The 23,648-nt window shown below is 42.7% G+C and overlaps 1 protein-coding gene across 2 annotated transcripts; it reads right to left on the bottom strand.

Moving 5' to 3' along the window:
• Positions 1-1,377: 1,377 nt before the first annotated feature.
• Positions 1,378-22,331, bottom strand: LOC118455975 (protein NLRC3-like). Of its 2 annotated transcripts, XM_087846675.1 has the most exons (10): positions 22,210-22,331; positions 19,275-19,391; positions 17,613-17,833; positions 11,068-12,838; positions 10,210-10,383; positions 9,550-9,723; positions 8,151-8,324; positions 6,654-6,830; positions 5,455-5,628; positions 1,378-1,853 (listed from the first exon to the last, which is right to left on the bottom strand). In XM_087846675.1, exons 2-10 carry the CDS (start codon positions 19,322-19,324, stop codon positions 1,847-1,849), a joined length of 2,922 nt encoding a protein of 973 aa, XP_087702801.1. In that variant the 5' UTR covers positions 19,325-19,391; positions 22,210-22,331; the 3' UTR covers positions 1,378-1,846. The 2 variants fall into 2 exon arrangements, with proteins under 2 accessions (XP_087702801.1, XP_087702802.1); XM_087846676.1 differs by lacking the exons at positions 1,378-1,853; positions 5,455-5,628; positions 6,654-6,830 and having other exon boundaries at positions 8,132-8,324.
• Positions 22,332-23,648: the final 1,317 nt, after the last annotated feature.

Here is a 23,648-nt window from a genome sequence, read left to right as displayed (position 1 = left end):
TATTATGCTGCTAACGTTAATACGTCTGTTCACCTGTAGAGCTCATTTAAACACATCATGTGTCATGGCGTGTCCAAATTCACAGGCTGAATCCTCCTGAGGACCCGGCCTTCAAGGTCTACGTGGGCTGGGTCCTCCAAAGGTCGGGTAGGCGGGAAGTGACCGGCTGTGATGGTCTAGCCTTCAGATTTGTGTCACCGCTGTCTCGGTGGAGTTTAATAAACTCAGCCGTCTGCTCCTTGCTGTCTAAAATATAACAGAACACTGGAGTAAACTCTCGACCGTCTCACACTTCTGTTTAATCAGATTTACTCAGGAACAAATAAAACACTGAAAAAAGTCAAACAACAACATTTTTAAGTTGTCTGAGTGACTTATATATCATGTTTAAGCTGAGTAGTGTTGGGATGGAATTATTTGAAGTGCTTCAATTCTATGCTTGATATTAACTAAAGTGCCATATAACCATATATTGTAGTATTAAGTGGACACAGCCCTGAAAATAAAGGCATTAGACTACGTGTCCTGATTACTGAGGGAGCAGAGAAAGTGTCTCCATCACTCTCCACAGCTGGATGCTCTGAAATCCTGGAATCCAGCTGTGGAGAGGAGCGCCGGCGGCGTGGACGCAGTTTAGTAATCAGGGAACGGGAGACAGGAGGGAAACACGGCTGGGACCAATTACACACACGAGACAGGAAACAGTAACACAGGACTGTCAAAGTAAAACAGGAAATACAGAGTCCAAAGTAAGGAGACGTGGGACACAGTGAAGACACAGAAACAGAAACCAGAACTATAATCACAAAACTCAGAAACATAAAGAGTGAATCAGCTGATTCAGTGTTTGTGACAAAAACATGGATCCTGGTTAATAAGTTGTGTTTGTTTGTTTCTGTATTATTTTGTGTATCGTTCTTATGAGCTGTTGTTTTTTCACTGAAATATTATTTAATTGTTTTAAGCTTTTTGTTGACTTTGAAGTGCTTAAGTTGATATTTTTGAACATTTAATTTGTTCGATTATTGTAGAGTGGATAAAACTGTCAAACACAGCTGCTTCCAGCATGGCCGGAGGAGAGGTGGCCGAGCAGACGCACAACACACACAGCTCACAGGTTTGCATTTCTAGATATTGCAGATGTTGCAGAAATTGACAGTAAAGAACTCAGAGATCCAGCGCTGTCTCCTGCCCCTGATTTATACACCACAACACAACGACAGGCGTAACTCACACAAACGGGTAACATGAGGCTCAGATGCTTTGGACATGTTCACATATACTGGACACAGAATGATGAAGATGGAGCTGCAGGAAGGAGGAAAAGAGGAAAACACAGAAAAGATTCACAGATGTGGTGAAAAAGGACACGACAGGTTCTGTTTGTTAGTTTGGTTTTTCTTTATTTGGTAAAGATTCAGAAATAAAGAGAAGATCACATGTTTGAATATAATATTAATGTTCTGTAATTACACAAGTTGTAAAATCTTTCCAGAGTGAGACAGAGACTGTGCAGAGACTGTAGAAGGACAGAGCAGCAGCAGAGCAGTCCAGATACACTGATGATCCTCTGTCAGATCCAGAGGGACACACAGGGGTGATGCTGGACTCTACATTGTGTCTGACAGTGGAGCTGTTCTCAGAGCAGTTCACTCTGCAGCACTGACAGTCATCTGCACTTCATTCCTCTGTCAGTCACTGCTGGATGAAGCTCTCCTCTCCACCTCCCAGTAACATGGCCCAGTCAGAGCGTCTCTACACACAAGCTGCTGCTGCTTCAACCTCTCTGGATCATCAGGACACAGCTGCTCCTCTCTCAGCACACACACTGTCCTGTTTACCATCATCACCACCTCCTGCAGAGAGAAGGAGGAAGAGCAGAGGAGATAAACGAGTGTTTCCAGAGATAGGGTTCATACGCTTTTTTCAGGGTCAAATTCAAGCACCTTTTGAGCATTGTCCCATTTCAAGCTTTTCCAGCACATTTATCTCAGTCTCGCAGCCCATGTCACCCCTACTTGCGGTCCACATAATGAAAAATTATTGTTCAAAAAATGATTTAATATGAAGGCAATAGGCAGAGTGTTACAGGCATCGCCCTGAAGAATGTAGCCTTGGGCAGTGTAGCCCAGCTGTAAGTAAGCTATTAAGACTCGACTGTACACCGTGTTCGTGTTTTCCTCTGAAACAATAAGTTCTGTTGAAGCAGCCTTTCAACGCCTCTCTCTGTCTCTGCTAGCAAAGTTGACCCAGACAACAAAGTAAAGCTAGTTTTCAGCTACGAGCCGACACAGAACCCACCGTATTAGCCAGAGGTCCCTTTAATACGGTTCAGAGCCGCGGACCTGTTTTATATACGCGCGGAATAGTTTTCTACACGAGATCGCTGCAAAAAGTGCAGCCTTACCTAATGTGCACCTACTGTTACTCATTCATATTAAGATTTAAACATCTAATTGGTGTTGGTGTGGAGAGTAACCTTTAGTAATTGTAATAAATCACACAGCAATAGTACATTCATGTAGTTGTAAAAAGCATAATAATATATTAAGTAATCCAAAGTATTCAGAATACGTTACTCTAATTGAGTAACGTAACAGAATAAGTTACAAACTACATTTTGGGGCATGTAATCTGTAATCTGTAGTGGAATACATTTTAAAAGTAACCTTCCCAACACTGTCAGTGGCTGATAGTGAACCACAGGCCTCAGTGTGAGCTTGAAGACATTTATAATGTTTAAGTAGTTTAATGTGCAGGTGCTGACGTAAAACACATTTTTTTTTCACTCTTTAACACATGTTTTCCTGTGTTTTGTGTTTGCTACAGACATTGGTTTTTTGTTTTTTTAATTTAATTTTATTTTCAGTTGTTACAGACGGGACAGACATGACTGAGGGATAGGAAAGGGAGAAAGAAAGAGGAAGGAAAAGAAAAAGGGAAGAGGGACAGTGAGAAAGGAAACTTAAAAAGAGAAAGAAGAGAAAAAAAAATCTCCTGGATCACCTGTTGAGAGAAAAAGAAGAAAAAACAAGCAAAAAACACAGAGCAACATATTAAACACAACTCCATCGCATTAATCTAGCTAAGTGTAAACAGCAGTAAATACTAAATATTGAATGTTGTTGTGTAGCAAACAGGACTGACAGCGCACAATGTGCTTTGAAGTAGCAGCCAAGAAAGGTGTAGTTTATGTCTATGAACAGTGAACAACCGTGTGCACACCTGTGTGGATCAGCGCGCTTGTATTCAAAAGGTTTCCCCATGTAATGGTCTGCAAGAGGATGTAGAGAGCCATAGCCCCGCCCCCAGGGCATGAAGCAGGCATGGAGGAGATCCAGGCTCCAGACATCCAGAGGCCCCAGAGTGCGAGAGCCCAAGGAGGACCGCCAGAGGGGCATCTGTGCCACCCTCCTGGGAAGAGCTGAGGAGAGCCCCAGATGAGGGGTCACCCAGTAGCCACAGAGCAGAAGCCAGAGGAGGCTGCAGTGGCGTGCCCGCCGGCTCTGCCGGCAGCCAGCTGTGCCAGAGTGAACCGAGCCACAGGCCCGGAGGCCCGAGGGCCCCCTACCGCGCCGGAAGAGGCCTGACCGAGTAACAGGCACCAGGCCCCGCCAAGTAGTCACCGGGAATGAGCTGGTACATACCTGAGCGCCCAGCCCCAGACACCAAGAACCACAACGTACCGACCCCTGTGGGCATCAGTTATCGGCGGGGAGTGTGGTGAGGGGAGATAGGCCTTTGGAGGGCCTGGGTGTTCCCAGAGAGGTGGAGTGTAAGACCCGACCTGACATATAGACACAGACAAACAGGCACACACAGACACAAACATGCATTCCCACCCTCATGCACACATATACAAATACTCAGCACTCACCCAACGTAGGGATAGACATACATGGACACTGTACACACAATCACAATCCCCAAACATACTCTATACCCCGGGTCCAGGTACCCTCGCCCCTGGAGGGGGAAACGGCACCTAGACCCAGGAGATGTTACCCTTTCCCGAGGGGTGGAGGCAAGCAGACCGCCCCAGGCTCCGCAGCAGCAGGGAGGCCCCGCATTCCAGATCCCAATCGGACGGCCAACACCTCCTTCAAGCTCCCCCACCCCGATGGCCAGCAGAGAACGGGGGTGTGTGAAGACCCCAAACCTCCCTCCTCTCGCTCATGTGCAGTGTTGCTGCGTGTTGTTCTAAGGTGCATTTAAAACATGGGAGATCAGATCATTACATGTAGGAACCTTTTAAAAACAAGCGCGTTCATGCTCACAGGTGTACACACGGGTGCTCACACACACAAACTACACCCTTTTTGGCTCCTACCTTAAAGCACACTGTGCGCTGTCAATATTACGTGCTGCACAATAATGTTTAACATTTAGTATTTACTGTTATATTCCCATATATCATTGTGATGTTGTTTATTCTATTGCTCTCGTCTTCTTCTGCTTGTTTTCGTTTTTCTTTCTCAACAGGTGATCCAGGTGATTGACAGATGTATTTTTTGTCTGCTTATTTTGTTGGTTTTTGTTTTTTGCCTTTTATCCCCGTCCCTCTTCTCCGCTGTTTTTTGCTCCCTCTTTCTTTCTCCCTTTTCTTTTCCTCATTCAAATCTGTCCCGTATCTGATAAGAAAACTATTAAATCAGATAGTTATTTGTGGTGAATGAAATACAGTTACACTTTCAAGCACTTTTAAGCACCACATCTGAAATTCAAGCACTTTCAAACCTTGAAAAGACTTGAAAAAACTTCAGTAACCCTACAAACGTCACTGCTGTTTAGTTTTCTGTCTTCATTTATGTTGGAAGTGACAGCAGAGCTGTACGTTTGAATTCTTTCAGAAATCTCTCAGTCAGAACATGCTATATCATGTTTAAGTGGAAGCTAGTGAGCCAACTTCCTGCTAACTTCTAACTCCGTTAAATTTAATGAATCCTGTTTTCATGGATGCCTGGATGTTAAACATCATAGTTACATCTGGTAAAGCAGCAACGCTGATCATTTTATTAAAGATGAAAGAATTTAGACAGTTTTTAACTCTCAGTGACGCCGCAGTGTTTGTTTGATTTTGGGACCTGAAGCAGACGGAGTTTACGACCCAGATTACTCTGTGAGGCTCCTGACTACGGTAGCTGTAATGGTGCGACAATCCATCAAGCGGTGCGGCTTCATAGCTTACCAAAGTCGTACTTAAACATTTTTGACAGATTTTTGAGCACTGTTTACCACATAAAATCGGTCCGAGGTCAGTAAGCACAACCAGAATTCATACATAAGGCACACTGTTGATTGTTGAGAAAATTCAAGGATTTTAAGTGCGCCTTATAGTGCGGAAAATATGGTACGTCCACAACAAACTTGTTCACACTTCATTACTAGAGAAGTTAACCATGTTTAATACAATACCACTGAAGCAACATTGACTGACTACAACCATTTACTGACCTCAGAGTTTCCAGGCTATAGTGTGAATTCTCTACAAGATCAGACAACTGCTTCACATGTAGATCCTGTAGGTTGTTTCCTCTCAGCTCCAGCTCTCGCAGATGGGTAGGGTTGAATGTCAGAGCTGAGTGCAGATATTCACAGCCAACAGCTGATATAAAGCAGTACTCCAATCTGCATAAAGAAAAGATGAGTTTAGAAAAACGCGGAGGAAAAATAAAGCACAAGTTTATTAAATAACTCTCAACTGAAATCACTTATGTTTATTAGACAAAGTGTGAGCTTGAAATCATTCAGTGTTTCATCATCTGTTCAGAGCTGAAGAAGGTTCAGAATGTAGAAGTTTAGAAAATGGAAACTCCAAACAGCTGAAGCCAACAGGAAGCAGCTTCAAACAGTGCAGAGTTTCAGACTATATGTCCTGATGCAGCCAGTTGGATTTTGGAGATTTGAATCTCTGTTCTGTGACTAAGTCCTTGAATCATTTCTTCCAGTTGGTCCAACAAGACAGACTAAGTATTGGACATGTGTTGTGGCTCCATTAGGGGAGCTTCTAAATGTGATGTGATGGCCCCTCTGGGTCTGTCAGGTCACAGCACTGAAGAGAGCTCAAACTGGGCACACAGTTGTTCCAGTCTGGACCAAAGACTCTATACTGGTCTGTGTTTATCTAACCTGTTCAGTGTGCTTCTCATCTTTGCTTATGATCGTGTGGTTTCACTGCTTTTTATTCTCAGATATACTAATGAGTGTCAGAGAAATTAGGATTTGTCTGTTTTCCATGCTCATGGCTGTTTAATTAAGAGTGAATGGTCCACAGTATGGTTATGGCCCAGTAATTTAGCCAAATTAAAAAAGAGACACTTTCATAACACTAGAAACTGACTTTAATCTTGACCAGCCCCACCAGAATCCGTGGGCCAACAGGGACCACTGGTCGCCTGTGGTCAGAAACAGCTGCTATAGTTCAGGCCTAACTCCAAACCAGATGACCCTGTGTCCCTCACCACCTCCTCCTTACTTTCTTTCTGATGTCTTTTAACTTGCATGGTTGCATGGTGCTTTTTTTATAATGAATATTTTGTTAGATAATCAGATTTTGCCATAATGGGCCTACTCTACATGAAGGCCTACATCTGCAGTTTAATGCCACCACAATGTTTTTATCATGTACATCCACACACAACATGGTGACTAACCTCAAAGTTTCCAGTCTGCAGTATGGTCTCTGCAGAAAACCACACAGCTGCTTCACTCCTGAATCCTGCAGCTTGTAATTGTGACACAGGTCCAGATGTTTCAGATGGGAGGGGTTGGACTTCAGAGCTGAGGTCAGATAAACACAGCTGATCTGTGACAAGCTGCAGGTGCTCAGCCTAAATAAAGAATAAAAGATATGTGTGTTGGATTTTTTACTTGAAATCATTCAGTGTTTTATAATGTAAATGACTTTATAATTTATAATTGTGTGCGCATGTTTGTTTCAATCACAGGCCTTTATGTTTCAAGGTTAAAAGAACAGTTTGAAAGAATTTCATATATGTAAATATGTATATGCTGCCCTCTGGTTTCACAGCATCAGCACCAGGACAGCAAAATCAGAGAAACCCAGAACAGCCCAGCTGCTCCAACCTTGACTATAAGGTCACTTCCTGTGTCTGTAACATCTTTGACCTTCCACTCTTCCAGCCAATCAAAAACAAAGCTGACCGTTCCTTTTTCCTTCTGCTCTCATTTTCTGAGGCTCTTCTTCACTCTTCAGGAGCTGTCTACCAGAGCTGTTGCCCATGAAATGAATGTTCATTTCTCTGCCATGAGCCATCTCCAAAGGCGTTTCAGAGAATTTGGAAGTACCTCCACATCCAGCATGTTCACCTCTAGGATCATCTGAGACCAGCCAACAGGACAGTTGAGGCAACAATCGGTGTGCTCGCATTTTAAATGCACAGAGATACCGTGACAAGATCCCGAGGCCCATTGTTGTGCCATTCATTCACAACCGTCATGTTGCCGGATGATAAGGCACAGCCCCATATTGCAAAGATCTGTACACAATATTTGGAAGTATCGAGTATGTTTGGGATGCTCTGGATCCGGGGTATATGACAGCATGTTCCAGTTCCTGCCAATATTCTGCAAAATCAATCAGCTATCGAAGAGGAGTGGACCAATGTTCCACAGCCCACAATCAACAACCTGATCAACTCTATGCAACGGTTTTACACTGTGTGAGGCAAATGGTGGCCACACCAGATACTGACTGAGCCAAAACCAGAAGAGTGCACAATGAAGATCCTGATTGTAGATCAGTATAATACTGCGATCGCCGATCGTGGCTCAAGAGTTGGCAGTTCGTCTTGTAATCGGAAGGTTGCTGGTTTGAGCCCCGACTCGGACAGTCTCAGTTGTTGTGTCCTTGGGCAAGACACTTCACCTACTGCCTACTGGTGATGGCCAGAGGGGCCAATAGCACGATATGGCAGCCTCGCTTCTGTCAATCTGCCCCAGGGCAGCTGTGGCTACAACTGTAGCTGCCTCCACCAGTGTGTGAATGTGAGAGTGAATGAATAGTGGAATTGTAAAGCACTTTGAGGGTCTCGAAAAGCACTATATAAATGCAATCCATTATTATTTTATTATTAATATCAGCCTAATGTCTGCAGCCTCTTTAACATAACTAAAACATAGCATCTGACCTCAGTGTTTCCAGTCTACAGCGGGGACTCTCCAGGAAACCACACAGCTGCTTCACTCCTAAATCCTGCAGGTTGTTTCCTTTTAGGACCAGATGTTTCACATGGGAGGGGTTGGACTTCATAGCTGAGGCCAGATAATAACAGCTGACCTGTGACAAACTGCACCACTCCAGTCTGTATAAAGAGGAAAAGAAAAAAGCTTATTCGACAGTTTCGGGTTTAAATCATTGAGGGTTTCACTGTTTTTCAGATTATATGATGCAATGTGTCCAACAGTGAGACTCTAATTAATGTAATTTATTATGAACCAGACACATATAGCCTAAGCCTAATAGTGGCTAGAAAAAGACAACACAGAGGTTCTGGTGATGGCAGCACAATAACAAGCCCTAAGCAAAGATGCCAAGGAGACAATCTTCAGCACAGACGTCATGCTCAGAATTCGTAGACTACTACAATAAAGAACCTGTTGGACATTATGGACAATGCTGGGCATCATCTGCATATGGCCATAAACAACCAGAGGAGTCTGTTCAGTGACAGGCTGCTTCTCCCCAAGTCAACGACCAACAGACTTAAAAACTCCTTTGTCCCACACGCCATCAAACTGTTTAACTCCTCTCTGGAGGGGAGAGGGAGGGGAGACAGGGGGACAAAGGAGGGGGGGGGGCAACTAATCTGTAGTGCCTTTGTCACTGTGCAATATTTTATACATATTTATATATATTTTCTCTCTCTCTCTCTTTTAACATCCAACGGTGTAATAGACTCACAAAAGTTGAAATGTGCAATTCCCTGGTATTCTTATTCCTGTTTATTCTATTTATCCCTATTGTATAATCTGTATTTATATATTTGTATATGTGTGTATATGGTATATTTGGCCCAGTTTGCATTCTCTCTGGTTACCTCAGCTTCCCAGCTGAGTTGACTGGTAACTCTAAATTGTTCATAGTTATGAATTTGAGTGTGACGGTTAAATGTGTTTCCCTGTGACAGACTGGTGATCTGTCCAGGGTGTGCCCTGCCTCTCGCCCTATGGTAGCTGGGATAGGCTCCAGCCCCTCGTGTGAGCCTGACAAAGATAAGTGGAAGAGAATGGATGGATAGATCTATAATTGAGCCATTTGTATATATTAGAGCTATTTCTTATATCTTTCTAAAGTCTGACACACTGACACTGGCAGGACACCTATGTTGTTCATTAAATGTCAATAGGTTCTTGAGAGTTAAAAAGAACTTTTGGGTGTTTTGACTGGTGTGTGATTAATGTTAATTGCTTCTTACCCAGTAAACTGGTAACAACTTCCTACTACAGTAAGATAAAATTCTGTTAAATCCATAGAACTGAAAATTTAACTTCTCTGGATTTGCATATACTAAAAACGTGGCGTCTAACCTCAGAGTCTGCAGTCCCCCGTGTGGATCCTCCAGATAACCACATAGCCGCTCCAATCCTGAATCTTGCATCATGTTAAGACTCAAGTCCAGATGTTTCAGATGGGAGGGGTTGGACTTCAAAGCAGAGGCCAGATAATCACAGCTGATATCTGACAAACTGCATTTCTCCAATCTGAATAAAAATGTAAAAGGCATCAGCTTAACAAATTGACTTCCTGTTTGAAGTCATTCAGTATTCATAATGTGTTCACAGCAGAAAAGTGAGAATATAAAAGCCTATACTGAATGAACATGTTGCTTCTCCAGCAATAATAGAAATAGTGAGCTTCAATATTTAGTTTCATTTTTTATGATCTCTGAACGACAATTAGTTTAAATGGCTGAGTGGAGTAAAATTTGAAAAACAAAGCAGAGTGCTTTAAATGTTTAATTGAATGAGATCAACATCCTCATACTAGCCTGTCACTTCTATTTGGAGCCAAAAGAAAAAACTGTTGTTCAGTCATTTGGCAAGAGACAACATTTCTGAAAGCACTCAAACTTCTTCACATTTGTCTTCAGACACATCCTGAACATTTAGGAACTAAAGAAAGTTTCAAACATAAATCAAAGATCTGAAATAAAGAAAAACAACAACAGCTGCAGTCAGTGAACTCACCTCAGAGTCTCCAGTCGACAGTTTGGACTCTCCAGTCCAGCACACAGAAGCTTCACGCCTGAACCTTGCAGCTCGTTTCCACTCATGTCCAGCTCCGTCAGATGGGAGGGGTGGGACTTCAGAGCTGAGACCACAACTTCATAGTGAGTCTCTGAGAGTCCACACTGAGCCAGTCTGTGATTATACAAAATGTTTTTGAGTAGCAGAGGCCATTTCTGTTGGTGTAGGCAGTTTGTGTTTGTGATTCCAGTGATTCATGGAGCTTGAACCACTCACTATGGCACTAATTATGAGCCTGAGACAGAATAAGGTAACTGCTCTCCACCTCTATACAAACACAGCGGCTGACAGAGAAAGACACAGCAAGTCTCCCACATCCAGATGAAATCAAAATCTTTACCAGCCAGTGAATGTTACATTTAAATACATTCACAACAACACATGATTGAGCCTTCTAATAAATATAAAATAAATAAATTGATTTCAGCTGAATTTAAAGTGACTTTAAATGGCTGCATTTTCCTGTCATATTATTTAAATGTTATCAAACAATTACGGAAATCTATGTATTTATTGTATTTAATCACTAAAAAACTGAGTCAGCACCATTATCTACATCATCCACCCAGGTGTTCTAAGGATCCAATGACAGTAACCCTGACAGAGTGGCCTCATACTCCTTTTACTGTGTGAAAAACTGCTGAGCTTTGCTTTCACCAAAGGAAAGCTGAATGTAAAACTAAAACAAAAGAAATGTAAAACTAAAACAAAAGGAAATTATTTTGTACTGTCTACGTATTAAAAACAAATCTACCAGTCTACACTGATTTATGGTGTAAATGATCACATCGGACTCACCGAGCCTTTCTGCAGTTCCTCACAGCTGGAATCAGTCTGTGTCGTCCTTGGTCTGATGTGTTGTATTTCTGCAGGTCTAACTCTTCGAGAACCTCCTTTGACATCTGCAGCATGTGGGCCAGAGCTGAGCAGTGGATCTCAAAGAGTCTCTCTGATCTGTTTTTTGACTTCAAAAATTCTTGGATATCCTGATGTATTGAGAGGTTATTCATTTCTATCAGACAGTAAAAAATGTTGATGCTTCTGTCAGGAGAGATGTTATCACTGTTCATCATTTTCAGGTTGTTGATGACTCTCTGGATGGTTCCTAGGTTTTTCTCTGTCTGACCCAGCAGACCTCCTAAGAGTCTCTGGTTGGACTCCAGACAGAGGCCATGAAGGAAGCGAACAAACAGGTCCAGGTGGCCGGTTTTACTTCTCAGCGATTCTCTCATGGTTTCTGAAAGGAGCTCAATAAGTGATGGGATATTATGCCAGATATCCAGAAAATCCCTCAGTACCTTTGTCTTCCTGCTGGTGAAACAGTGGAACATGTAGACTGCAGCCAGAAACTCCTGAATGCTCAGATGAACAAAGCAGTAGACTGGTTTCTGGAAGATCACACACTCTCTTTTGAAGATCTCTGTACAAACTCCTGAGTACACCGAGGCCTCTGTCACACCCAGACCACACTGCTCCAAGTCTTCTTGGTAGAACATGATGTTTCCTTTCTCCAGATGTTCAAACGCCAGCCTCCCCAGCTTCAGAAGAACTTCCCTGTCAGCCTCCGTCAGCTCCTGTGGACTCGTCTCATGTCCCTCGTGGTACTTGTTCTTCTTCCTCTTTGTCTGAACCAGCAGGAAGTGTGAGTACATGTCAGTCAGGGTCTTGGGCAGCTCTCCTCTCTGCTCTGTAGTCAACATGTGCTCCAGAACTGTAGCAGTGATCCAGCAGAAGACTGGGATTCTACACATGATGTGGAGGCTCCTGGATGTCTTCATGTGAGAGATGATTCTGCTGGACAGCTCTTCATCACTGAATCTCCTCCTGAAGTACTCCTCCTTCTGGGCGTCAGTGAAGCCTCGTACTTCTGTTAGCCTGTCAACACATGTAGGAGGGATCTGATTGGCTGCTGCAGGTCGGGAAGTTATCCAGACGAGAGCCGAGGGAAGCAGATTCCCCTGAATGAGGTTTGTCAGCAGCTGGCTGACTGATGACTTCTGTGTGACATCAGACAGCAGCTTCCTGTTGGTGAAATCCAATGAAAGTCTGCTTTCATCCAGGCCGTCAAAGATGAACAAAAGCTGAGAGACAGCCAGCTTCTCTGCTGTGACCTTCTGTAATGTTGGATGGAAAACATGGAGCAGCTCCAGAAGACTGTACTGCTCATCTCTGATCAGGTTCAGCTCCCTGAATGAAAGCAGAACCACCACACTGACGTGTTGGTTCTCCAAGCCCTCTGCCCAGTCCAGAGTGAACTTCTGCACTGAGAAGGTTTTTCCAACACCAGCCACGCCGTTGGTCAGAACCACTCTGATGGGTCTCTGTTGGTCAGGTAAGGCTTTAAAGATGTCCTGGCACCTGATTGGAGTGTCATGGAGGGCGTCCATCTTGGAAGCTGTCTCCAGCTGCCTCATCTCATGTTGGGTATGAACCTCTTCCCTCTGTCCCTCTGTGATGTAGAGCTCAGTGTAGATCCTGTTGAGGAGGGTTCTACTTCCTGTTTCATCACTTACACATCTCCTCCTCAGACTGATCTTATGTTCATCTAAAACCTCCTGCAGACCAACATCTGCGGAAAAACAAGAAAAATAATGACACTAAAAAGGCAAGACCTGTGCCTAAACATATATTGAGTGTGCGTGGGGAATTCCTTCTAGAGACACCGGTCCGTGAGATCTTCAACTCCCACTCTAGCAGAGCTTTGACAGCATTCCTAGGGAGACGGGGGAAATGAGTTCAAATAGAGTATGTTCAGCACCTCCATTGCCGAAACCGCTGCCCAGAGCTGTGAGCACATGGTGGTTGGTGCCTGATGTGGTGGTAACTCCCAAACCAGATGTCCTATTGGGCTCAGTTAGCCTGTGAGACGTCTGAGGCAGCTGACAGGTACCAACAGGCCAAGTGGCATGCAGCAATCGCAAACCACTGGACCAGCTCTTTACCCTTTCAAGCACACTTGAGGGTGCATGTGAGTTTTCCCAACCAGTGTACATGTATTTTATGGAAGGCATTTGACTGTTTCCCCTTGAGTATCCTTTGGGAGGTGTTTTTAAAGAACTTGAAGGACGAGTTCCCCAAGTGGAGAACTCTTGTTCACCAGTAAGTGGAGTGGGAGATTGATGCTGCGGGTGTATTGATCGACTGTACCAGCCTGTCTTGGTGAAGAGAGAGCTGAGTGTAAAACAAAGCTCTATTTACCAGTTGAGCTATGTTCCTACCCTCACCTATGGTCGTCAGCAGTGAACTAAAGAACAAGTTTGCTGATACAAGTGGCAGAAATGAGTTTTCTCAGAAGGGTGGCAGGCTTCTCCCTTACTGATAGGGTGAGGAGTTCAACCATCTGGGAGAAGCTCAGGGAGAGAGCCCAATTGTCCTGAAGAGACGTTTGCTGCTGGATACTCGATGGTCAGTTGCGTCGTGTGCTTGGCGACACTCTCGATGGAGGACATTGAATGACAACTACCTATTCTGAACCATGATAACAGAGTTCTGGCTGATCGGAGCTGGCTCAGACCTGGGTTATCAAAGAACAAAGGAAGCGACTACAACTGTTCCAACCCCCACAAGGCCTGCCGACATGACTGACGATGGGCCAGCTGTGAGTACTCACGCCTCTTCAACAGGAAATTGATAGACCTGGTGACCAGTGATGGACATTAGATCCACTTTAAAATTGGATGCAGGTTGTTTACCCTAACCCAAACAACCACCACTTTCATTAATGCGGCTACCCCTCAGGCACCAGCCAGAAGGCCCTAAGGCTGAGGCTGGCTGGAACAACAATTCTCCCAGTTAACGGGACCATGGTTTGACTCTCTGACCATGCCCCAACTGTTATAGCTGTCATCTACCGCCCCCCAAAATTTAATTCTGTTTTTATAAGTGACTTTGCTGATCTGCTGACCAACCTAGCTACTGTTTCCTCTAATATAATATTGCTGGGTGACTTCAACGTCCATGTGGATAACTGCGATCATCCTCTTACCAAGGACCTTTTATCCTGCTTTGATAGCTTCAGCCTTAAACAATACATAAACTTTCCTACCCACACTAAGGGCCATACTTTGGACCTAGTCTGTCGTTCTGGACTTACCCCCTCCAATTGCACAGCTGACGAGCTGCCAATCTCGGATCATCTACTTCTCTCCTTTAATATTCACATGACTTTCTCCATAATTAACAATCCTCGTATTATTTCTTTCCAGAATATCAAGAATATAAATCTTGATATCCTTTCTTCTGCTCTCTCCAGCTGCTTGTCTTTTAACAATCTGTCTATTCAAGATGATCTAGTATTTTAATTTAATCATAGCCTCAGTAGTATTTTGAATTCTCTTGCTCCACAAAAAACCAGAACTGTACTCTTTTCTCGCTCTGCACCCTGGTACACACCTGAACTCCGATTATTGAAAGCTAAAGGCCGACGGCTTTAACGTCTTTACAAGAAAACTGGCCTTACTATTCTTAATACTTACTATAATAAGAAATTATTCTTAGGCAACAAGTGCAACTTAGAGATGTCACTGACATACAGGATGAAACTGATTACATATCAGATGATATAAATAAAAAAAAAATCAAAAATAAAATCAGTAAAGGCAACTTTTGTTGTGATTTGGCGCTATATAAATAAAATTGAATTGAATTGAATAAGGATATGTTTAATAATCATGTTCTGTTTTATCAGGAATGTATCAGTCAAACCAAATCTGCCTATTATTCTACCACTATCTGTTCAAGTGAGGACTCCACCAAGACCCTATTCTCATTATTCAACTCCTTTAACAGGCCACCTGATTCTCTGCCCGCTCAACTCTATTCATCTAACTTCTGCGACGCTCTAATGCTATTCTTCACTGAAAAAATTTATAAAATACACCTAGACTTGGTCGCTAATGCTCAATGTAGCTCTGTCTTAATTCCACCCCTTTCTCTCTTCCTCTCTGTTTTTCAACTTCCGTCTTTAACTGATATCGCTGATCTCATCCACAAATCAAAGCCTTCTACCTGCCAGCTTGATCCTATCCCCATTGTCCTTGTCAAAGCCTGTCTACCCCCTCTCCTTCCCCTCATATCTGCTATTATTCACTCTTCATTCACCACTGGAACTGTTCCTGCTTCTTTCAAAGTTGCTGCCATCACCCCAATCCTGAAAAAAAAAAACAGGTCTAGATGCCAACAACTTTAATAATTTCCGTCCTATCTCCAACCTACCATTCCTCTCAAAGATTCTTGAAAAAATAGTTGCTTCACAAGTCCATCTACACCTCACTGATAATAACCTTTATGAACAGTTCCAGTCTGGTTTCCGTCCTCTGCATAGCACCAAAACTGCTCTTATAAAAATAACAAATGATCTTCTTATGGCAGCTGATTCTGGTCTCCTCTCCATCCTTATTCTCCTTGATCTGAGTGCAGCCTTTGACACCATCTCTCATCCCATCCTTCTTAGCAGATTAGCTTCTATTGATCTCTCTCATACTCCATTAGCCTGGTTTAAATCATACCTGTCTGACCGCACTCAGTTCATTCAATAAAATCCTTCACTTCTCAGCCTTCTCCTCTATCTACTGGGGTGCCCCAGGGATCTGTCCCCGGGCCCCTCCTTTTCATCATTTACCTTCTTCCACTCGGACACATTTTTCGTAAATATAACATTCAGTTCCACTGCTATGCCGATGACACCCAGCTTTACCTCTCTACCAAACCCGATTCTACTCTTCCTCCACCCTCCCTCACCCTCTGCTTAGCTGAACTCAATTCCTGGTTCTCTTCCAACTTCCTTAAACTCAACAGCAACAAATCAGAACTTCTCCTGGTCGGCACTAAACTATTGCTATCCAAAATTAAAGATTTATCTCTCACTATCAATAATTCGCTGGTCCCTATCTCTCCCTCGGTGAAAAGCTTGGGTGTCATTCTCGATAGCACATTATCTTTTAATTCACATATCAATAATGTCACACGTGCAGCATATTTTCAACTCCGTAATATCAATCGCCTCCAGAACTCTGCTGCCCGTATTATTACTTCCTCTACCCACCACATCTCCCCAATCCTGAAGCAGCTACACTGGCTTCCGGTTAAATTTCGCATCCATTTTAAAATAATCCTTTATACATTTAAGACTATTCATTCTCTCTCTCCACCATACCTCTCTGATTTAGTACAGATGAACTTCCCATCCCGGTGCCTCAGATCTTCATCTTCTCTTTCTCTCTCTGTTCCTTCCTGTCTGATTACAATGGGGGGCAGGGCTTTTAGTTGCTCTGCCCCTCGACTTTGCCCCTTACCCCCTGACCTCAGAAACATTACTTCATTCCCTCTTTTTAAGTCCACCCTCAAAACTCACCTGTTTAAACTTGCTTATGTCTAAACCCTGCATCCTTTATCTTTTATCTGTTACTCTTATTATTGTGTATATTGTGTATTTGTTGTACAGTGTCCTTGGGTGCTCTGAAAGGCGCTATTTTTAAATAAAATGTATTATTATTATCATTATTATCATTACTATATCCTTCAAGGCCACCTGCATCGGCTGGAGGACTGTTGACTTTTGCTTAACTAGGTGAAAGGACACTGTCTCAAGTTGAACACAGGACACCCACGTGCGCGCAACATTTTCATGTACACTGACACACTGTCTTCCCAATGTGATGTTTGTGCAATGCATGTATGGTCGGAAGGGGGTTAAATTTTCACTACAGGTAACATGTATGTGTAACATTGCATGTGACAAATAAAGGCTTGCTTGCTTGCTTGATTGATTGATTGATTGATTGTGTTGGATCTGTGTTTCCACAAGCCCTGCTAGTTTAGAGACTTATTCTTCATGAAGAACACAAGACATAACAGAACATCTTCAACCCGCTAGCGAGGAAAGTTTTGGTCAAGAACCAGCTCTTGAAGCTCAAATCCTTCCATGCATGCTCTGTATGCATGACCTCCTGCTCACCAAAAGGATCATAAAAGCAGGAAGCAACATCACAAGAAACAGATCTTCCAGATGTATCTGCAATAAAACCTCCCCCAGCACAGAGTGGCTGGAGAGGTGGTCAGGATCAAAAGAATGTCTTGATCCTATAGATTGAACTCAGACTTACAAATTTAAGACCCACAATGACAACATTCAACAATTAGACATAACAGATTGATTGATTGATTGATTGATTGATTGATTGATTGATTGATTGATTGATTGATTGATTGACCGGCCATCCCTGCTTAGGCTGCTGCAACTGTGACCCGGCCCCAGAGGGATGGATTTATGAATAGAAAGAAAACACAACAAGAAGTGCAGTTTTCAGAAATGAGTCCATCAGCAGACAGATGTTCAGTCTTACTTTGTACACAGCTGCTCTGACTGGCTGTCTGCAGTCCAGCTCTGGTTCTGGATCTTTCTCCACACTGGGGACAGGACGAGTCTCCTGATGAAGCAGACTGGTCCCAGTATGAGCAGATGCACTGTCTGCAGAACCAGTGTCCACAGCTGGTAGAGACTGGATCCTTCAGGACGTCCTGACACAAAGCACAGCAGGACGGCTGCTCCTTCATCTTCTTCTCTCTGTAAACACATTTCATCATCAGTAAAACTTTTGCTGACTGTTAGTGAAAGAAGATCCAGATCTGATGACACTTTGCAGAATCTGTGATGGTCACAGAGTCGGTAAAAGTGAAGTTACTTCCTGTGGTGATGCTAGCTTTTATTTTATAACACTAATGAACTGCTTTTCCTGTCTGCCTGGTCTATTAAACAGTGGTCTGCCTGCAGTTTCATATGAAACCTTTCTCAGCGACAGCTGCTTATGTCATTCACTGTTTTATAGCCACCTTGTGCAGCTTAGCTTGGCATAGTCTAAGGAGCTTGCAAAGAAAAGCGTCTGGACTTCTTTAAGTTGCTTGAAGACGTTTCACCTCTCATCCGAGAAACTGAAGAAGCTTCTTGGATGAGAGGTGAAACGTCTTCAAGCAACTTAAAGAAGTCCAGACGCTTTTCTATCCAAGCTCCTTAGACTACGATGACCTGGATGACTGAGAACCTTCACTGACATTTAGCTTGGCATAGTTCAGTTTGAACTGAGCTCTAAAATGTGTAGTAGAGATTTACATACAGAGCTTTAGCTCTCATGCTGACACGTTTCCTGCTCCTACTTGATATGTTGACTACTGTTTTAAACCTTACTGTCACTTCTTTAGAAACAATTTCAAGATATAAAGTCCAGCGAGAAAGCATTTCCCCCTTTCTGATTCCTTATTGGTCACACATGTCTCGGGTCACCAAATAAATTTACAAACCTATCTGGTCCTGTGTGAAATGATCTGCAATCCAGCATTTACAAGAACTGCCAATGAGTCTTTCAGATCACTGTGGAGAGATGTGGTCCACATTGTGATGTGGTCCACACATAAACAGCCTGTTTAAGGTCACACCACAACATCAATCCCAGTTAAGCCCAGATTTTTGAATTCGTGGCATGATGTGCCTCTTTTTGAGGTTTTGTAGCTTAGTTTACTTTGTCAAACAGGTTTCATTTCAGTAATTTTTTGATTCAGCAGATTGTAAAATAAACTGTTTCTCCCTCGTTCACACAGAGCCAGGTAGATTTGGACAGGTTCCCACGTAATAAATAAAATTATTCTAAAACTTTTCTTTTAATTCATGTTAATCGTGTCAAATGCAAAAAAGTAAATGTAAGATTATAGATTATAAAAAAAGATGGAGAGGAAGAAAATCAGGGCAAGGACAAAAACCTTTTCGCAGCACTGCATAACTGTGGTTAAAAGTTCACATACACTCATTATAAGCATGAAGATGTACAGACGTCTGTAATGATTTATATACTGGAGTTTCTCTGATCCACACAGGGTCACAGGTGTGCACACAGCCCAGGAGTCCCTGATTGTATGAAAACTAAATTATAATTGTAGTAGTTTTTCAGTGTTGCTTGTTGCAAATACATTTTATTAAGATAACAAACAAACATAGATCAGTTCGATTCTCCTACCCAGGACTGAGGTCTGCAGACTCTCCTCTGCCCTCCTCTTCCTCCATCATCTTCTTCTGAGAGGTCCACCACAAACACAAAGCTGCTGTGAAGCTTCCTCCTCACTCAAACTACCGACTTAATAACAACAGATAGTGTTTTATGACAATTATAGATCCTTTATAAAATATCTATGGTAGATGATCTCAAACTTTTGTTTACGAGTGATACAGTTTGCTGGTTCCAGCACCTTCAGTTAATGAATAAATGTGATGGCAGTTTAAATCAAAATGTTTGGAGGAACAAGTGACAGAGATCTATAAAGATCATGAGACAAGGAAGCAATGCCTGGAGATACCAAGAAATCATTAATATAAATTTTACTGATCTTTTCTACTCCTTTGGTAAATCATCATCATCATTTATTTATTTATATAGCACTTTAAAAACACACCTGGTAGACCAAAGTGCTGAACAATACTAATATGCACATAGTAATAAAACCAGACATAGCAATAAAAATAAAAATTAAAAAAATAAAAAATAAATAAATGAATAAATACCAGTTACCCACAGAGTTAAAAGCCAGGGAATAAAAATGGGTTTTTAATAAAGACTTAAAAACTGGCACTGATGTAGCCTGTCTAATATGGAAAGGAAGGTTATTCCAAAGCATCGGTGCAGCAACAGAGAACGCTCGGTCTCCTCTAAGTTTCAGTCGTGACTTTGGGACCGAAAGCAGCACCAGCTCAGCTGACCGAAGGGAACGAGTGGGGACGTGGGGCTTCAACAAGTCAGACAAATAAACAGGTGCCAGACCATTTAGAGATTTAAAAACCAGTAAAAGGACTTTAAAACGGATCCTGAATTCAATTGGAAGAAAGTGTAAAGAGGCCAAAATCGGAGTGATGTGATCAAATTTTCTTCTGCCAGTTAAAAATCGTGCCGCAGCATTTTGCACTAATTGCAAACGTGACAAAGTGCCCTGCCCAACCCCTATTAAAAGAGAATTGCAATAACCTAAACGTGAGGTAATAAAGGCGTGAATAACACTTTCCAAGTCACGCTTGGAAAGCGTCATCCACACATCATCCAACTGAGTATAAATAATCCTTTCCAGAATCTTACTAAGAAAGGGAAGCTTAGAGATGGGTCTGAAATTTGACATGACTGAACTGTCTAAGCCCGGTTTCTTAAGTAAAGGATGTATGACTGCATACTTAAATTCCCTAGGTACTTGACCAGACAAAAGACTAGTATTAATAATGTTCAGAATGTAAATGATCTAAACCTGATGATGATGATGACCTGATGTCAGAACTCTGAATTTGAGCTCAGCACAGCTGTTGGTCAGATTGTCCTGATGTTTCCGGGAAGAATCATCCTGGTTCCTCATGAACTTTGACCCATTTCCACTCTGAGACTAACACTCGTCACATCATCCAGCACTTCCTGCTTTAAACCAGCCCAACCAGTTCCAAGTCACGTTTGGAAAGAAAGGGCTTAACCTTTGATAAACGTCTGAGGTGATAAAATGCTGATTTTACCACCCCGTTTACATGGTCATCAAAGGTAAGTGCACAATCAATTTTAACTCTGAGATTTGTGATCGAACTCTTTAGTTGGGAAGTCAAAGCTGCAAGATCAACATCTGGAGAGTGAGAAAAATGATTTGGGCCAAATAAAATTGCTTCTGTCTTCCGATCATTAAAATTTAAAATGTTTTTTGCCATCCATGCTTTGACATCAGTAAGGCAGTCAAGCACAGGTCCAGTTGGGAGACTATCAGAATGACTAAAAGGTAAGTAGAGCTGGCAGTCATCTGCATATAGATGGAATGACACTTTATGTTTCCGGAAAATTGTGTCAAGAGGCAAAAGGTACAATGAAAACAATAACGGCCCAAGAATAGATCCCTGTGGCACACCCCAAAGCAGAGGGGCCACAGAGGATGAAGCCGACCCCAACTTAACACAAAAAGTCCTATTTAAGAGATAGGACTTTAACCACAAAAGTGCCGAACCAGAAATTCCCACACAGTGCTGTAAGCGGGAGATCAGGAAATTCCACTGTGTCAAATGCAGCGGTCATGTCCAACAAGACCAGCACTGCATATTTACCACGGTCTGTCGCTATCAGAATGTCATTCATAACTTTTACGAGGGCTGTCTCCGTACTGTGAAATGGCTTAAAGCCGGACTGAAAGATGTCTGACAATTTAGAGTCATTCAAGTAGTCCATCAACTGAGTATAAACAATCCTTTCCAGAATCTTACTAAGAAAGGGAAGCTTAGAGATGGGTCTGAAATTTGACATGACTGAACTGTCTAAGCCCGGTTTTTTAGTAAAGGATGCATGACTGCCAGACAAAAGACTAGTATTAATAATGTTCAGAATGTAAATGATCTAAACCTGATGACAGTCAGAACTCTGAGCTCAGCACAGCTGTTGGTCAGATCGTCCTTGTCATGATCCTGGGTCCTTTTGACCCAGCGTTTTGTGTTTTCTATTAGTGATTTTGGTTCTGTTCCTCCTGTTTAGTGTATTCTGTTCTGCCATCTATTCCTGTGTTAAGTCCACGTTTCCTAGTCTGTGTCTTTGCGTGTGTGTGTTTCCTGTTTTATTGTGAAGGTCTGCGTCTTATGTGAGTTTTCAGTTTGCCTCCCTAGTCTCGTCACGTTTATCACTCCCAGCTGTGTCCCCCACCTGCGTGTAATCTCCCTGTGTTCTCTGAGTGTTTTTAAGTCGTGTCTTCTGTCTTAGTCGTTGCTGGTTCGTCTGTGTTGTTTCCCCTCGGTCTCCCTGCGTCTCTCCACCCATCTCTCTGTGTATATTTCCCCGGACCTCCCTGCATCTTTGTTCTGGTTTGTTTTGTTAGTTTGCCCAGTTTAGGTTTTCTGTTACAGCTTCACCCGTGCCATTTCTGTTGTATTTTCTTTTGTAAATAAATACTCACCTGCACCAGAGCTGCCGCTTCCGGGTCCTAAATAATTACCACACGGCTTGCCCCGGCAGACCGTGACAGTCCTGATGTTTCCAGAAAGAATAATCCTGGTTCCTCAGGAACTTTGACCCATTTCCACTCTGAGACTAACACTCGTCACATCATCCAGCACTTCCTGCTTTAAATCAGCCCAACCAGTTTAAACACGTCCCTGTCAGGATCCACAGCAGCTGAACACATGAAGCACATTACTGTTTACTCTCACCCTGTCTCAGCTCTGTCTCCAAACAGACCCTGAGCTCTGTTACTTCCTGTTTTCATGTATCTCAGTCATGTTTGCTCCTCCCCTCTCATTTACAGCAAGTCTCTCCCTCTCTTTGCTTGAACAGGAAGGATTTCAGTGTTTTAGGTCAGCCGATCAATGCTTTAGTTAATCTTTCAGTTTAAATGTGGTAAATAAAATAAAGCTTTCGTTCACAGACTCACGGGAAACGGGAATCCAGCTGAGCAGGGCGTCCTGCAGGGTTACCTGTGTGCCTTCAGAGGCTCAGTCAGAGACTTCTGGGAAAGTTTGTTAACCAAACCCTTGTTCCAGAGCGCAGGCTCAGTGACACTCTCTGAATTTGTTCCTGTGAGATGAGGGACAGTCCTGTCCACACTTCCCAGGGTAAATGACTCTGTGAAGGTAACCTGCTGGCTGACGGCAAACTCCGCCCCTCACTGCACCTAAACAACCTGACACTCACTATCATTTCCTCATTCCTCAGCCTGTCAGCCTTCTCTGCACTCAGTGTGGCCTCCACGACTGCAGCAGTGACTAAAATATCTGTGTGAACTTGTTATTCTTATTAATGTGAATATTTTTTATTAAGTCAAGACATATGGATATTTTGTATCTATGTATAAAAACAAAGCCGAGGCTTTATTGGAGGATAAAACAGAAAACCATGAAGCAGATTTACCTGTTCTGGCTTTTTATAGCAGATATCCCTAAAATGATTCTGCCGTCGAACAAAAACTGAAGAAAACCATGAATCAACATCTGAACATGACCTGATGCTGCTGAAGTGAAGCAGAGCAAAGTTCCACAGGGTTGATTAGAGACACAGCTGAGAGTTTGTAATTTGGTATAAATTAAAAAAGTATAAATTTCTTTGGAATCGAACAGCAGAAATGAGACTTTGTTCTAGGTCATTTATAAATAAACAAAAAAAAAAAAAAAACCAGAGGCCAACAGCACTGAACACAGCAGTAGACTGGTGCGTAATAACCAACAGAATAATGCAGAAAACAGAGATTTGAGATGAGAAACTGTTCTTGAAGTACACTGGGAGAGAGAGAGAGATGTGCAGGAAGTGTGATTTTATTGTGGTGGAAGCAAAACAGCCAAAGTCAGAGGGAATCCATGACGATGTTTATGTGAAGCTTAGTTTGGATCTTCTTTTGTTGTT

This window comes from Neolamprologus brichardi, chromosome 9, assembly GCF_056152115.1.
Source record: "Neolamprologus brichardi isolate AB-2024 chromosome 9, ASM5615211v1, whole genome shotgun sequence".
NCBI lineage: Eukaryota > Metazoa > Chordata > Actinopteri > Cichliformes > Cichlidae > Neolamprologus > Neolamprologus brichardi.
The sequence above is the reverse complement of the archived record's forward strand: the minus strand, read 5'-3'. Positions and strand labels throughout refer to the sequence as shown.

Coding starts and splice junctions, on each gene's coding strand:
- LOC118455975 (XM_087846675.1), bottom strand. CDS start 19,324: ATGATGGAGGAAGAGGAGGGCAGAGGAGAGTCTGCAGACCTCAGTCCT. Junction 12,839..17,612: donor TCAGAGCAGCTGTGTACAAA/GTAAGACTGAAC, acceptor GTTTTTCCGCAG/ATGTTGGTCTGCAGGAGGTT. Junction 10,384..11,067: donor AGGAACTGCAGAAAGGCTCG/GTGAGTCCGATG, acceptor GTATAATCACAG/ACTGGCTCAGTGTGGACTCT.